Here is a 16,098-nt window from a genome sequence, read left to right on the forward strand (position 1 = left end):
CCCAAATAACCAATTAATCTTTAGTGTCTGTTACTACTACGAGCTGGAGGTGACAACATTTCGAATTTTGCTGTTTGGGGTTTTGTTTTGCAAATTTGAGCCACTCAAGTTTTGGGCCAACATTGCACAAGATTTGCCCAATATTCAGCTCACTAATTGCGATGACAAGTTATAGATTTCAATTTCTTGTTCATATTGAGTCTTTAGGTTTTTTTACACGTTATCTTAATTGATCAGGAGCGAAAAAACAAGGCATGCAAAAGCATATTAGAGGAAGAGTACCGATTCCTAGATTGATGCAAGGATGTGAGACTTGTTATCAGAAATTCTGCTCGTTTTCATCCATTTACATGTCAGCTTCTTGACACCTACCTATTGTACAGATTGTCAGGCACACGCATTGCATTGAAACTAGGCGTGTCTCTCGGTTCCCAAGCAACTCTGCCGCGTCACGGCCTCTCCCATGGCTGGTCCAATGCAGGCCGTCAATATCAGTCAGGGATCCACGGTGTCCCACGTGATTTGCCGCATTTGCCATGAAGGTGATCGTTTAATTCCCCTGATATCCCCTTGTGCTTGCTCCGGATCGGTGGGAACCATCCACCAGGTCTGCCTGGAGAAATGGCTTTCCACCGTCAATAAGGACGATTGCGAACTCTGCGGCCGCAAATTTCTCGTGCACAAGAACCCGAAATCAATAACCCGGGTGAGTGAGACATCAATGTGCCGTGCTTTATCACCTCGAGTATTGATATGTTTCTTGTCCTCCAGTGGCTACTACGGTCGCCATTCTCAGATGCTCATCGCAACATCATTGGCGACACGATATGCTTTTTTATCTTAACTCCCATGTCCTTGATCTCGGCCTATTTATGCGTTTTGGGGGCTGTCAACCATTCGGACGTGGTGGGTGGGTGTGCCTCGGTGGTTCTTTTAAGTCTGGCCCTCTTTCTGGTTCTCGTGTATACTGCCTGGGTTATCGTAACCATTAGGTATGAGCTTGCCCTTTGGCTGCATTACCATGTTCATTTATTTCAGACTGATGGTTCTTTTTCTTTGACATTGCAGGTTTCAAATCAAATGGATCTTGACTTGGCGGAAAGAAAATCAAACCGTCCAGTTGACTCAAGTCGATCAAGCCGACATTGTTTGAATTTTTTTTATAAATCACATTTCAAATCTGGCTGGGCTATATCAGCAGCCCATGACAAATCTGAATATCAACTGTTTTCGATCGGTTGTTTTCACCAATAAAAACACATTCACAAACATGACTATGTCTCAATGAACGGGTGTAATGTTTTTATTATTCATTCCTGGATTGATCCAATATGTAGAGTATGCGCGTGTGCCTTCGGACCCACATAACTTATTCCAACGAATTCAACATGAGTAATTGTTTTAATACTTTGGTCTGACTGGTCTCGCGCAATTCTCCGGCCAAAAACATCTCGTCAACTATCGTGTAGACCTTGTAAAAATTGAACACCAGATCGAGCTCGCAAACGTTGTGGAAGTATTCATTGAGAACCTAGAAGTAAATTAAGCATTGGTACACCCATTCACAACATACAAGATGGGAAAAAACCATCTGAACGTCAATGTACACTTACCTCGACAAAGTTGTGGATGGCCTCCAAATAAAATAAGTTATTGTCGGACACGTCCACGCAAATGCAGAAGTAGAGACCGGCATATCTCCGATATATGATCTTAAAATTACGGAACTCCACAAAATTCGTGTGCTTAGCATCCCGCACTGGAAAAAAGGAAGACATCTTGGTAATCATATTGCAACAACCAATGCCATGTTTGATCATGATCATTAACGCAAGTGAGAAGGATGATCAATCCAGAGGTATCAGTCGAAGCTACCAATGAGGACAAATCGACTGGATGCAACCTTGCCAAAAGCATATAGTTGACATCCCAAAGGGCCCACCCCCGTCTCGCTCTAGAATGGTCTTACTTGACACCCGTTCAAAAAATTGACCGCAAAACTCTCTCCATGATCTGAGTTTAACCCTCCCCAGGTTTCCACAGAACCATTAACGCCCAAGGGACTGAATCTCAAGTACGATTCCCTACTCATGGGCGGAACTGGTGGATGACGTGTCAGTGCCGAAGTGCTTTACCCGTGACCAAGGCGTGAACCTCTTCGATGAGCTTCTGCTTCTCCTCGGCCTCGAAACTGGTGTACCATTTGGCCAGGCGGGTTTTGCCCGCTCGGTTTTGGATCAAAATGAACTTGATCGGCATGACGAGAGTTGGGAATCGACCGTGGGCTCAATCCCGAAAAAAAAATCCTCGTCGTCGTCGTCGCTATCGTTGATGCTCTCCGGGAAACAGGTCCTTCAAAACGCCCACTTCTCCTGGCTATCGCGGTCCGTGCCCAAGCTTGATGAAATGAACCCACAACCACCATGAGATGCCACCACAGCGATCGATGGAAGTCTTCACTCTTCAGTGTCCTCTCACACGCGCTCTCGACGGGTTCCTTCTCACTCACAGCCTTGGCCAGCAGAGCCACACACAGTACAGAAGTTCCAACCAACGAACAGGCCTGATCTCAAGTCCGATGATGAAAAAGGGAGGGAGGAGGATTCTTCTCAAAGAGCAGCTGACAGAGAGAGAGACAGAGAGAGGGTGACTGACACCCAAGGCAGCTAGCTGACAAGGCCAGAGAGCCCAGGCAGGAATGTGCATGTGACTTGACCGACTTGAGTCACTTGACTCATCGAAGTTCGAAGCTCACTCAGGCTGAGTCGGCGAGGCCAGAGAACAACACCAAATCAAAATAACCAGGGTTCGCCCGGTGCTCAAGGGCTCCTAACATGTTAGGAAAGTCTGACATCTCGCGCAACAAATGACGTCAAGTGTGGAGCTTGAAATAGACTAAATAGAGGTCTAGCTTGAATCGTGCCTTCAAATGTCATGATGAGTACTGTTTGCACAAGGAAATTGAATGGGATGGCTGTGGTCACCCTGATTGCAACGCAATCAAAATATTTCAAGAGCCACTCAGTCAGTGTCTTCTGGGCTCTTCTCGCTTGGAGACTTGAATGAAAATCATTCTTACTCATTCACTCTTGACGACTTTCATCATCTTCGATAATAGCAACTGTCTCCGTGTGACCGCCGCTCAGCGCTAAATTGGATGGATGGATGGAATAGATAGCTTTGTCCGATTGAGATATCCATCCCGGACCCACAGGCTCAGTGGAATATGTTCAGCCTCGACCTCCAATACCCCTCATTGGTATTGTGATCGAGTTCTCAAACGGGTTTGCCCATATTACGCCAACCGTTAAATCCACCACTGTGGCTCAGGGGGTTTTTGGTATGAAGCGCCGGAAAAGATTCGGGTAAGCGGTTCAGGGGTGGTTGGCAAAATGAGGCTCGGGATGTTAATGAAACGAACTACTTTCAGGTTTTGGGTTTTCCTGTGGATTTGGGTGGGATTGGAATCCGCGACCTGGGGACTAATGGACAGTGAGTTGAACTATGTCCCTTCGTCAGCCCCAGGGACGGGATCGTCTTTAACCCCACAGCATCACAACCCACCCACACATAATCTCCCGCCCATGAATCGTCAATGTCACAATTTTCGAGCCTCGTGGATGGTGCCTTTTACTCTTTTGAGGTAGGCTCAATATTTCGTCATTTCAGGGCTGGTCAAAATCTGAATCTGGAAAATACTTTCATGCCATCATGTTTTTTTAGGTCAATGTTTGTTCTAGTAGACAATGCTTATCTGTTTGTTCTTTTTTGGATGAGTCGTTATCATAATATTAGCATTAGAAAGCCAATCAAGAATTCTATTTTGAAGTAACGCGACTTCGTTGCCAGACTTTAATTAGCGATAATTTTGGGAGCTGAATTGTTTGCTTTTTGTCATCCGTCGTTTAATTCTCTTTGTCAAACTCCTTATGTTTATCACGGAAAAGCAAAAGACCGTCGGATGAATTCCATGTGTCCAGGTCTGAAGTTTCTTTTTGTTGCTGTAACCGGTACAATTTATTTCAAATGGGAACTGTCTCATATTGCTCTAACGAATGGCAAGACCATGCTGCTGTAAATTTGCTTTCAAAGGATCCTTTATGTAATCCACCGAACTAAGCCACGTAGTGTGGGAGTGAAAAAAAGAACGATCTGAAGAACTACAAAAGCGTTACGTTGGCATGAGAATAATGACGGTAGTATACACAACACTTGTTGCATTTGTTCAAATGCCAAGACTTCCAGTTAAACTTAACAAAGGAATCCACAACCAGACTCTAAATTTGAAATAAATCAGAAAAGTGTATTGATCCATTTAAAACCTATAAAAAGCTAACATTTAACAAAAGAAATATTGACGGATGTTATAAATATTGCAGACAAGGCAGAATAATATGCATTCCCTTGTTTTAGACAGCCTAGGTATCTGCTGAACATAGATTTGTGAATTTTTATTTCAAAATATGAATAAGAGTGCAAGAAATATCATTTTTACAAAACTTGCTCCTTCTCTTTATTTTACAAAAAACAAACAACTAGAAGTCTTTTAAGAAGACATTTAAGCAAACGTTTGTTAAAAATGTGACTCCCATGCAATGCAACCATTGTGGAAAGAGTGGTCCAAATCTATTTCTGTGCGAAACTCAACATGGACCTGTTTTGGATCCATTGCAACGAATGCGTTTATCTACCCGAAAGTGGAGCCACCAAGCAGATCTTCTTAACCAATTGCGGTCACGTGTTTTGTGAAGAATGCGTCCCACTCCGAAATAGCCCAGCCAAATGTCCCATGTGTCAAGCCCATCCTTTAAAATGCATTGAATTGGGTGCCAGCATGAAAGCAGACGTGGCCAAAATGTTCCAAGACCCCGTGGAAAAAATCAAGGCTCTCTTTAAGAGTGTCCAATTTCAAAATGGTCACGCCGGTATGATGCAACAGAACCAAGAGAAACGATTCTCGGCTTGTTTGGGACAACTGAAATCAGTCTCAGTTGATTTGGAGAGCACCAAGCAGACTCTTCAAGAAATTAAGCTGGAACGAGATGCTGCGGTCAAGGAGCGAGACGAGTTATTGCGGATGACGAGCGAGACTCGGCCAAATCCGGCGCTGTCCTCGACATTCCTTAGTCCGGACAAAAATCTGGGTGGATGGGAAGCCAAATCTTCCACTTTTGGTAACATGACCGTTAATGCATTTTCGGCCAAAACGCCTGCCGCCTTGAAGGTGGGATCACTCTTTGGAGCTGAATCACTGGGCAAGGCTCCCAAACTAGATGTGAAACGCTCCCTAGAAATCGATCTGGGTAATTTTCCATTTTAAAATTTGAAGAAAAAATTGCCAGGATTAGTTGAGAAGAAAATTGGACCCTTTGTGTCAAGTTTGCATCATGTGGTCGTGCTAAATATAGGATCATAAAAGGTTTCCACACATGTTCCATCATGAACGAGCTCTTGTAAGGCTTCTTTGTAAGAATAGAGGTGAACATTTGTTTTCGCTTCTTGCATTTATTCGATGTCTGTACGGCTGTACATGTCTGCTTCATTCAATTAGACAATATGACCATCCAAACCTTGACAAATATCCATGATAAAACGGCAGAATTTCGGTAAATTTTGCGTCCATTGCGGCTTGCAATCAATTCAATTGCTTTGTTGATGCGATTGATTTATTCGATAGCCCTCTGGGAAAATCATTTTTGCATAGTTTCTTAGTATACTGTAATGATACTTGCACACAAAAAGCTACTTGGGGAAATTAAAAAGATATCTTCCTCACAGAAGATTCAACAGATGTTTCATTTTGTTAATACCGTTTCGGTTGATCTACTTTTATAAACCAAACAAGGGACATTCTGGTTCTTTATTGCTATTTTCACAAAGTTTCAATTCAAATGAGACTATCTCTGCTATAGCAAGTGGTATCCGGGTTGGTTTTATCTTGCTTCGAAAGAGCAATTAAGTTAAAACAGAAATGATATTAATAAGGAATAGATAAGACATTCAAATATTGCTATCAAGCTGACAAGTTACATTCGAGAATGAGATATTAAATATCGATTACTGAGATTGAAGTTGATATTTAGCTTTGAATTTATCACTTTAAACGAAGTCTTCTTGAATGGTAAAGATCTTGAATATTTTGAAGTTACTTGAAATTGACCTTTCAGACTCAGACTTTTTTGTGTTTCAGGTGTTAAAAACCGGCATTTTTGTTAGTTCTGTTTATTTCAGAAAGAATTTACAATGAGTTGACAGAGGAAAGAGTTGATAGGAAAGTTTTGGGGTCATTCATGTTTTCTGTATTTTAGTGCACATATAAAACGAGAGCCACCATGTCGAAAAGGGATGAATAAGTGACCCAAGTTGTCAAAGATTGTGGAATGTTTTTGAGTTTAGTGAAGGCTACGAAGGTTATTGAATTGAACAGATTGGTACAAATTAATAGTGATGGTGTTGTTTCCATGGGAAATACTTTCATGTCGTAGTAATGGGTCAAAATAAAGTCTGGACCAAAACGGGACAAAGACGAACTCCTTGCTGAAGTTTGATCTTAAATTTTGACCTATGCAATCAATAGCAAGAGATAAAAAAGTATCATTGCGATGCTTCGCAACTTTTTCCTAATGTGAGTCTAATCAGATTTGAGAACCTTCGCTCTTTTTCAAAGGTTTATCCTAATAAAATTGAATGGAGTTAGATCAATGTGATGACAAGATCTAAAAACCAGTTGTTACCTGGGTCAAAATATTTTCCTAATAGAAAAAGAAATTGAAAATTACAGCGCTTTATTTGTTGTAGGGTATGCAAGTTACTTTGTGAAAAATTGTCACGTTCTAGCCTCGGTTGATACCGGTTGATCGGCTAATTCACCGATATTTATCTGATGAATGCTTGAAAAATACCGTCAACGTAGACATTTATAAGATGAAAACAAAGATGTTGAAGAATGAAGAACAGAAACTTGGTTCAAATCTGGTATGAATCTTTGAAATCTTAGCAAAATACTGCTTGACTTTGTTTTGCAGACTTCCTTACCGCTACTGGAAATGGGATCCCAAGTAGTTCAAGCTGAATTAGCTATTTATCTTATTTAACTTTCAATTTATATAACGTCTGATTAACCAACGAATTAGAGTTGGCGGACTTAAAGCTACTGTTTTGCAAAGCTTGAAAAATGGACTTTTTTACATTAAAAATATCCATAGGATAACCTGAAGGGTAATTAATACGAATTTCTGTCCTCGGTGGTTAAACTGTCTTATCAAATAATTCAAGAGAACCCAAACTCATCTTCAGATTTTTCTAGCTCGAAAAAAATCATAAGAAGCACCTTTGATTTTCTTGCGATGCATGATTTTCTCTCAAGAAACATAGATATTTTTTTCTGTCTCGAACTGTTGGGCATCCCATTCCCATTAATGCTAAGGAAGTCGGCTGAAATAGAATAAAAAATATCTTTTTTTTTCTTCTCTCAGAAGCGAAATACTAGATCATATTCCAATTTCTTTTCAATTGATAACTAAACGTCTCCTTATTTTTATGCAAATCTTTTTAATTTTTTTTAGTTCATTGTGTAGTTTAATGCATGTAAGTTTTTTATCTGATCTAGAATCGCATAAAGCAAACGAATCAAAGTTGTTCGTCATGGTTTTTTGAGCTAGACATATGCCAAGATGTGTTTGGGTGTTTCTCTGTAAACTTGACCTGGCATTCTAACCCTTGTGTGTCCCTAGTCAAGAGCTCGCAGCTTTACCCGAAGCATTTTGAACAATTCGGAGATACTTCCAATTAGTATTAGGCATAGCGGCTCTATTTTGAACCACTTCAGCCACTAAGTAGTATTCCCCATCTACATATTTAAGAATACTAATGGCGGCATGCAGTACTTTGCTCTTTCGTTGCTTTGCCGTGAAGATCAATGGTATTATGAACAAAGAAGTTGAAATGAACACTCTGAAGCAGACTGCTGGGCAGTTTCTATTTATGACTTCTTTTCCCTTAGTCGACAATATTTTAATGAACCTCAGCAAAAATACGGTATGTCATTCTACTAGTTCTAGTTAGTATAGGCCTTTCCTTTTAAGGTTGATGACGAGCTGACCATTACCTTGGACCTCAACCTCTTTGGTCCATTGCTTGCTTTTGGCATTCCTCAAGCCTGATAGGCGAATTTGTAAAACCAGTGCAAGTGCATAGATAGGCTTTTCCGAATTCCTTTTATTGAATGCTCGAATGATTTCATGAAGGACCGTGGTTTTAGTCAGATTGTCAGATTTATTTTCCCCTAGAAATAAATAGGTACGTAAACATATCCAATGCAACGGACTGCTGTCAAATTTCCAGCCACCATCAGACGGGCAATGTTAGTCATCAGAATGAATATTCTAGTACCCAAAATTATGATGATACTGTCAAAGGTTGGTGACGCTTTAAATGGCCAACCTTTTGCTGCATTTGAACTCAAAAGGCTGCTTGCCTTTAACAAAGTGGAAACAACGCGCTGCGTTCCCGGGATCCTTCGAACCCCATTTTCCCCGGGTTGTCATTGCGAGGATCCGCCAGTTACCCTCCTTCGCTCCTCTTGAGTCTGCACTCGATTTGTTGCGCTTGGATACTTTCACGGAAGGAAGCGAGTTTCTAGGTGTACGTACAATGTACGTACGAGTGGGTTCCATGCGATACCATACGCAGTTGTTGTACGTATGCAGTACAGCCCTTGTCCATCCACGTTTGTTGAACACCACCTGGCAAACAAATAGCGAGAGCTGGTGAGGAATGTGGATGTCTAATAGCCAGCGAGTTGGCTGGCTGGCTAGCTATCTAGCTTGCTAGCCAGCTAGATAGATAGTGAGCCAGCCAACCAGCAAGCGTCCTGCGTTTCGTGCCTTCATACAGTTGTTCCATGTGTGTCCTTCTCTGTTCCACGCCAGCTTTGCAGGCACCATTGACTGGGTCCTTCGTGAAAACAAGTCCTCGGCGTTTTGAAGGCCTGTTGTGGATCTTTCTCCCGTGAAATGCGCCGAAAAATACGAAAACCTAATTTCTACAAAAGCGAGTTATTGTACATACGTAGCCTTTCCCAGTCATATCGAGTGCGGAGAGTATTCAGTTGCCGCATGAGGATCTATCTCGACAGGAGGTCGCTCAATATGATCGCGTTTTATTAGACCTATCATGTTGTGGTTGCCTTACTCTGAAAGGAAATATTGAAGTCGTCAGTGATATGTGGTGAAAAGCGACTTCTATTTGAAGATGGCTTGAAGCTTTCCAATCAAAACCTCAAGTGAGAGGAGCCAGTTGCCTTTGGTGACTTGAGGACGTCACTTTGGACGTTAGGCGGAATTAAGTGAAATGCAGTCCATCAAGGTCAGTGCTCGCCTTATTCGACGGTCAAAAGACAGTTCGAAGTAATTGTATCGATTACTTGGCAAGCACCAACTAATGACACGTTCATAGAGCAATTTGAATTGTTCACGCTTCTTTGAAGACGTCCCCTACTGTCCTTACGAAACTGAGCTCTTTGATTGGAATGAATTTTCTTTCCCTCGATTAATCTTTTGATTTCAAAGCAAGTAAAGTAAAAAAACAGAAAATCTTTTTACCGCGTTCACAATTTTCACTCGATCAGTTGCTCAGAAATTGGATCTGGTTCACGAAAAATCCAAGTGTCTTTACCACATATCTCTTCAAGCGGTTGTGTCGGAAGGGTTTTCTGGATCGTCGAGAAACATGAGTGCCACAGGGTTCCTGTCAACTGGAAGCCACCGGACTGTCTTTAAAAGGGCTAAAACATTTGCTCCAACTTTCAATGCATTGTCTTCTTCACGGTCCAGTCGCAATAGCGTGGAAAGCTCGCCAGATTCTAGCGAAGATTCTGGTGAGAACGACGACAAATTTGAATCTACCTCCTCTTTGGGATTAGCTCGGCCTGAGAAATCGGCCTTCAGCATATCCCGTCGACGGCCGAAAAGTCTAATATTCCTAGCCACGACTCAAGACCTCTCTGAGGATCATATCAATTTTGCTTCGTCTAAATGGAGAGAAAAAAGGCGCCATCTCAGTCCTCCAAAGCTCTGCAGCATCCCTGAAAACGATTCTGTTCAGAATGATTGGCTGGATTTGCATTCTTCACTGCAAAGTGCTCAGGGAAATCTCCAGAAACGACGAGGAATGTCGTCGTCGTCTCAATGCCATAAAGACACGTTCGCGCGTCGATACCAGGACGAGTTAGAGAGCTCCACGGGACACCGAAGTCCCGTGTCAATTGAAAATGGTTATCGACCCTTTTCTTCCTCACCCAACGCCCAATGCTCCTTTCCCGTGATCAATGACTCGTCTATGGAAAATGAACAAAAAGATGTTGATGACAGATTCCTGGTGCAAGGCGATGGATTTCCCCTTAGCAAGCATGAAAATCAATCCTTTGGGGACGATCCCGTCCATGTGGAAGTGTGGCAGCCCAAATCGGAGCTACAACATTGGCTTTCATTCGTGAGTGACTTTGCACTGAGCCTCATTTGTCTGGTGATTGCAGTCCCCGCTATTCTCTTGCTTTATGACCATTACATGAAGCAAAGAAACCCTTTTGTATGACGGCAGAGGACTATCGCTCAAGCTCAAATCCGATGGGATTAGTTCTCTCGTTTTCATTGCTATCTTATATGCACTTGTCGAGGCATTTTGTTGAATCGAGTGCTTACACCCACTGTGTGTCGGAGGTGGGTGTGTCAGTCAAATCCATCATGTACCTCCATTCAAAAGACTTGGGTGTTTAGCTTTGTCCGTCCCAATGCTCGCTCTAAGCCATCATCGATGGCCAATACAATGCAAGCAATGAAAAGCAAAGCTGGGATCAACATTCTCAAGTTCCATCAAAAATCCACGCTTATATTAAGAAAGTTCATAACCACCTCAAGTGCTGTATTGGGATACACTCACCAAAAAGGGTAAGCCTTCCATCCAACTTGCACTCAACCAATCTTCCAATGAGTGAGCCTTGCTCCATTTTTATATCGCAAATGATGCAACAAAATGAAAGTTTTGTTTTCTATTGAAGAACGCGTTTTGTTGTTTGCAAGAATTTTCCTTTTCTCTTAGCTAGAGTCATCCACTTGGTTGACCTTTGGCTTTTTTAACTACAAGGCCACTGACTCGACTCAAGAATAACAGTATGAAAGGAATTGGGAGAAAAGTTGCTCGAGTGTTGTTCCCACCACGGCCAACGTTCGAAACTGCACGTATTTGTCTTTTACCGTGCATTTCAAATGTTTGGTGTTTTAATATGGATGTTAATATATAGGTTGAGCTTGCAAGGGTATGAAGGATAAAGAACGATTTGATGTTGAATGAAATCCTAAGCACAACCTATCACATTTAGCTGAACATTCAACGTCTGAGGAGAATTGCGTTGCAGACTATTCCATCGATTGGATATGAAGTGTACAGTTGTTGTTAGCTAAAGGTGTGTCAAGTTCCATTGAAATAGGGATCACTTAAGATTCGTGGAACATTGAGTGCGTTCTGCCGTTGTTACCGTCGTTAGTTACCTTCCGGCTCCTCCTCCTCCTCCTCCTCCTCCTCCTCTTTTTTATTCGCTCCAGTTGATCATGTCCTTTGCTCATGGTCTTGACTTTTGTAACGAGGATAAGTGTGTCTCTCATATTTTCAAAGCGAACAAGTGTTTTTTTTCTTTCCTCTCTACGTGGAACAACGAATATTCCAAATGCAAGGAACTGAATAGTGTATGCCTCCTACTGCGACATACTAGCAATATTTTCCTAATTGTGGCTTTCTCACTGTAATATAGCAGTAATGGCAACATGCAATTGTTGCCATCGTCGTCATTTTGTTATATCCATGTGAGAAACAGAAGTTGTCATTTGGTTCAAGAAACTGGCGCTTATGTTTTCCGCTTTTCTATGATTTCTATAAAACCGTCTCCTCCCTTTTCTGAATTGCAGGCACACTTGCCCTGAGCAACATGCCACCAGAACACACGCCACCATGGCTAAAGTTCCCACGGTTTCCCCAAGGCCCAAAATAGAGGAACCATCCCGAATATTAACTCCCCCTTTAGAAATGCCCGTCCGCGATCTTCCATTGACATCGGGGACACACACCCAAAGTTCATCCAAGCCCCCTCCTACACCCCCAAACGACGAGATCTATGTGGTTAAAGCGATTCCTAGAAATCAGCTCCCACCACAACCCAAAGTAGACCCTCCGCCTATTGTGGATCATTTGGCTGGATCCCCAACGGTAGAGGAAGGAGATTCGTCTCCAGAAGAAACAAAATCTAACGAGGTTGGGAAGGATCCAAATAATGTGGTTCAGGAAATGGATCCATTAGTCGGAGAGAAAAATCTTACCAAGAAAGGGAGCGGAAATCCGGCTGATGATGTAACTGCCAACAATACCGAACCAGACATTCCATCGTTTAGGTTGGTGGGCTATTGTGCGTTTTATTACGTTTCTTGTGTCTACAAAGCGGATCATTTGATTAACAGTTGTGTTGACCCACAATCAACTAAGCCATCAGGGATAATGTTCTTTTCCTCTTTGTTTCAGCGAGTGGGCTCAAAAGGCGCTTGAGGAGGAGGAGAAAAAGAAGGAGGAAAAACGGAAAAAGGTGGTCGAAGAAAAGGAGAAAATGAAACAGCAACAGCAGCAAAATGGCAAGGTATCATCTAGTCACCATGCCCCACCTCCTCCCAGTGTAATGGTTCCCAATAAAGCTCTCAAGAAAAACTTTGCCAGCCTGGATTGTGGGGCGAAAGTGGTTGGCGCCAACTCCGAATCCCAAGGAGCCAGTAACATCATTTCCACGTCCAGGTTATTTGATCCTCTCTTTATCTACTGAAAGAATGTGCCATGAGTACTAATTAATCTGATTGCGTCTTGCAGAGACGAGTACATGCTCAACACATGTACTGACAGTGCTTGGTTCGTGGTTGAGTTATGCGAGTCCATTAAAGCCTTTAAAGTGGAAATTGCCAATTTTGAGCTCTACTCTTCAGTTCCTCACGAATTTCGAGTGTGGCTAGGCGGCAATTACCCAGCCAGAGACAAGGATTGGGTGCTCTTTGGTCAATTTCAAGCCAAAGATGAAAGAACCGTTCAAACTTTCACGTCCCAAGAGAGCGTTTTTGGCAAGTATGCCAAAATTGAGATCCTCTCCCATCACGGAAGTGAGCATTACTGCCCGATCTCAATGTTTCGGATCTTTGGGATCTCTGAGATTGAGCTAATCGGGCGAGATGATGACGACGATGACGACGACGATGATGACCATCAACAAAACATTCATCAACCACCAACTGAGGCTGCACTAGAGTTGGAGAAGGAACCGCCAAAAAAGAAGGACATTGTAAGTTTCATCAAAGAAAAAGTGGATGAAACCATCGAACGAGTTGTGGGCGTGTTCAGGACAAGTGATCAATTCCAAAAGATGGATGTGGCCCTCAACGAATCTAGCTTGATTGGCAACTCGTTCGTATTTGAGGTACATTGCCCTGGTTGTGAGGAAGAGCGATATCGCGACGTGTATTACTTGCTGGCCACCAAATATAATATGCTCAAGAGCTCCCTGCAGATCCCGGCCCTAAGGACTAGTCTAATGAATTGGGCCTGCCGAGAAAATGGATTCGAACAAATTGGAGGACCAAAGCACGATCATGGCGTTTGTATTGGTTATCAACTAATGGATTTTCATCGCACTCTTTTCGGCTCCAGCCGGACAATTGCTCTTTGCAATATCCTTCTCATTGACCAAGGGATCTCTAAGTTCGCTCATTCGCTTGTTGATTCCTCGGCGTCAAAGAACACGCAGACTTTGGATCTTGAAAATGCCAAGAGCAATTGGACCGGATCTGATCCAGGTGATCAATTATCGAGTGTCAAAGATGACCAAAACTCGAGGGGAAATGCACAGGCTCAAGCGCCCATTGGCGATGACGGCAGCTTGCCTCTTCCCCCGAATCGTCAGAATGATTTCAAAGGAAAACCAGATGAAACTAATCGAATCAGTCCCAGTGATGAACAACCAGATAACGCAGCAGACCGTAACAAGACTGAAGATATTGAGAATGCATTTGTGGCCGCTTCAGACGGAACACCTCATGGCCAAACGGTTATCATCGAAAAAGGTGCCAAAAATGGTGAAGACCGTATGAATGGCAATCCCATTAAAAACGAGAGGTCCAAACAAACCGAATCCGAACAACTATCAGCCAATGGTAAAATAGCCAAAATGGATCCCACCGAGTTGAAGGATCCGCCTAAGGTTGTTCACGTGTCTCCTACCGCAGATGCCCACGTTTCTAAGACTGCTCATGCTCAGTCCATCAATTCCCAACAACAAAAGGAATCCGTGTGGCAGAAATTGACCAATAAAATCAAGGTACGGATGACTCGGAAAATTTGGCTGATATCTTGAAGGAAAACTGTCGCTTTATGTCCTTGTAGACCTTGGAACGAAATGTCACTCTAAGTAGCGGATATCTGGAGGAATTGAGTGTTCGGTATAAGAAGCAAATCGAAGACCTGCAGTTTCTTGTTCGTCAAAGTTCTGATGCATTGGCCCAGACTAATGGAGCTGCCGCTGAGGATCGGGCCCAACTCCTGCATCTACAAACCATCGTCAAGGAGCTCACCCTAACGTTGGAAAACTTGACCACTCAAGTAGAGACTGTCGGCATTTGGGTATGAAACATAAAAAACGCGTATTTGCCCATCTTCATCTGCTCAAACCTCGGTCTTGTTTTCGTTTTCAAGGGCCTTGGGTTCCATCTGATCTTTTTGATTGTGGAGATTGTCGTGGGGTTCATAATTTATTCTTGCATTCTACGAGGATCTTCGAGGAGGCGACCGTCCGTTTCATCTGAGAAGAGGGACAATGATGCCGTCCACTTCGCAATTCCTTTTCATAAGTCAGAGTCAACAGCCATTGACGATGACAATAGGCGATGTCAAGATCCTCAAGCGAATCGCCATCTTAGGGTTGAAAACGACCCTGCCGTTCATCGAGGGAGAAGACGGAAAAGTCTAGACTGTAAGTATCTTAATGGTCCGATTGGATGTCCTGAAAAAAAGGGTTCATGTGTCGTATTCTTGGTTTGCCGTTCACAGTTAATTTACCTAATGGAAATTTGTCCAAGAAGCAACGAAAGCGAATGCAACGGCGCTTGAACAAGGTGTCCTCCGCCAGTCGGGTTCAAGATCTAATTTTAAACGGAGTCAATGACGACGACGACGACGACGATCGGGAGGATGCCCTACCCAATGTGTATTACACATTCCAACCTGGGGACAGGAAGTTGTATCGATCAAGCGATCGATTCCAGTTGGGCGGGGACTCGGATTCCTCGCCAGAAACCAGCAGAGAATCCAGAAGCCAAAGATTTCGAGTCAAGAAAGTAGCCCCCGATATCCCACTGCCCTCGTTACCGGCCATTCAAGTGCGTAACATGTTTGGAGCTTTGGACAACAGTGTCCATGATGACCCGACGCCAGTCAAGCAGAGATCCCTTCAGTATCAGCAACATTATGTTGAGCGAGCTCCCCGCAATGGCCATTTGGTCCTCCTTACCGAGTCCGAGTATGAAAACGAGGATGAACAGAGATTACTGGTCAATGGGCGAAGCCATCGGAGCCGACTGAAGGGCAGCTCTACTCCGGTTCAATATCGAAGTAAATCCACTTCTCCTTTGCGCATCGGTCAAACCGCCAAACAAAAGGCCCTATTCAAGAACTTTGATCCGGACAAAGCGGATTGGATCAGTAACAAGAAAAGCGAATATCAGATTCAAGCACCCCCTCCTAATGCTGTGCTTGTGCTACGTTAACTTTGAAGAAAGGGGACACTTTATACGTGTCCAACGAAAGACAAACGACCCTTCTTTTCTTGAAGGACAATACTAATTACCACTTGCACTGGCTGCACAATCCTGTGATATGAACACTCGACGGCTGTTATTTGCGTCTACTAGAGCATTTTCTCACATCAGAAATCTGGAACATTAATTAATACCAATATGAACTCTTGTAAAAATGACGACATACAAAGATTCTCCTATTCCCATCATTTCATACCGATTTCAT

At 43.0% G+C, this 16,098-nt stretch overlaps 3 protein-coding genes across 5 annotated transcripts; 2 read left to right on the top strand and 1 right to left on the bottom strand.

Moving 5' to 3' along the window:
- Positions 1-351: 351 nt before the first annotated feature.
- Positions 352-1,274, top strand: LOC131889238 (E3 ubiquitin-protein ligase MARCHF3-like). The gene is made up of 3 exons (XM_059238307.1): positions 352-706; positions 772-992; positions 1,069-1,274. The coding sequence occupies exons 1-3, from the start codon at positions 464-466 to the stop codon at positions 1,151-1,153; spliced, it is 549 nt and encodes a 182-aa protein (XP_059094290.1). The 5' UTR covers positions 352-463; the 3' UTR covers positions 1,154-1,274.
- Positions 1,275-1,285: 11 nt separating this feature from the next.
- LOC131889239 (AP-2 complex subunit sigma) lies at positions 1,286-2,578 on the bottom strand. Its single transcript, XM_059238308.1, has 3 exons — positions 2,136-2,578; positions 1,614-1,759; positions 1,286-1,531 (listed from the first exon to the last, which is right to left on the bottom strand). Exons 1-3 carry the CDS (start codon positions 2,257-2,259, stop codon positions 1,370-1,372), a joined length of 432 nt encoding a protein of 143 aa, XP_059094291.1. The 5' UTR covers positions 2,260-2,578; the 3' UTR covers positions 1,286-1,369.
- A 397-nt stretch (positions 2,579-2,975) lies between these two features.
- LOC131889236 (uncharacterized) lies at positions 2,976-16,081 on the top strand. Of its 3 annotated transcripts, XM_059238301.1 has the most exons (9): positions 2,976-3,365; positions 3,431-3,643; positions 11,961-12,440; positions 12,568-12,831; positions 12,904-14,234; positions 14,307-14,398; positions 14,464-14,700; positions 14,773-15,049; positions 15,127-16,081. In XM_059238301.1, exons 1-9 carry the CDS (start codon positions 3,343-3,345, stop codon positions 15,840-15,842), a joined length of 3,633 nt encoding a protein of 1,210 aa, XP_059094284.1. In that variant the 5' UTR covers positions 2,976-3,342; the 3' UTR covers positions 15,843-16,081. The 3 variants fall into 3 exon arrangements, with proteins under 3 accessions (XP_059094284.1, XP_059094283.1, XP_059094285.1); XM_059238300.1 differs by having other exon boundaries at positions 2,977-3,365; positions 12,904-14,398; XM_059238302.1 differs by lacking the exons at positions 2,976-3,365; positions 3,431-3,643 and adding an exon at positions 10,682-10,946 and having other exon boundaries at positions 12,904-14,398.
- Positions 16,082-16,098: the final 17 nt, after the last annotated feature.

This window comes from Tigriopus californicus, chromosome 10, assembly GCF_007210705.1.
Source record: "Tigriopus californicus strain San Diego chromosome 10, Tcal_SD_v2.1, whole genome shotgun sequence".
Lineage (NCBI taxonomy): Eukaryota > Metazoa > Arthropoda > Copepoda > Harpacticoida > Harpacticidae > Tigriopus > Tigriopus californicus.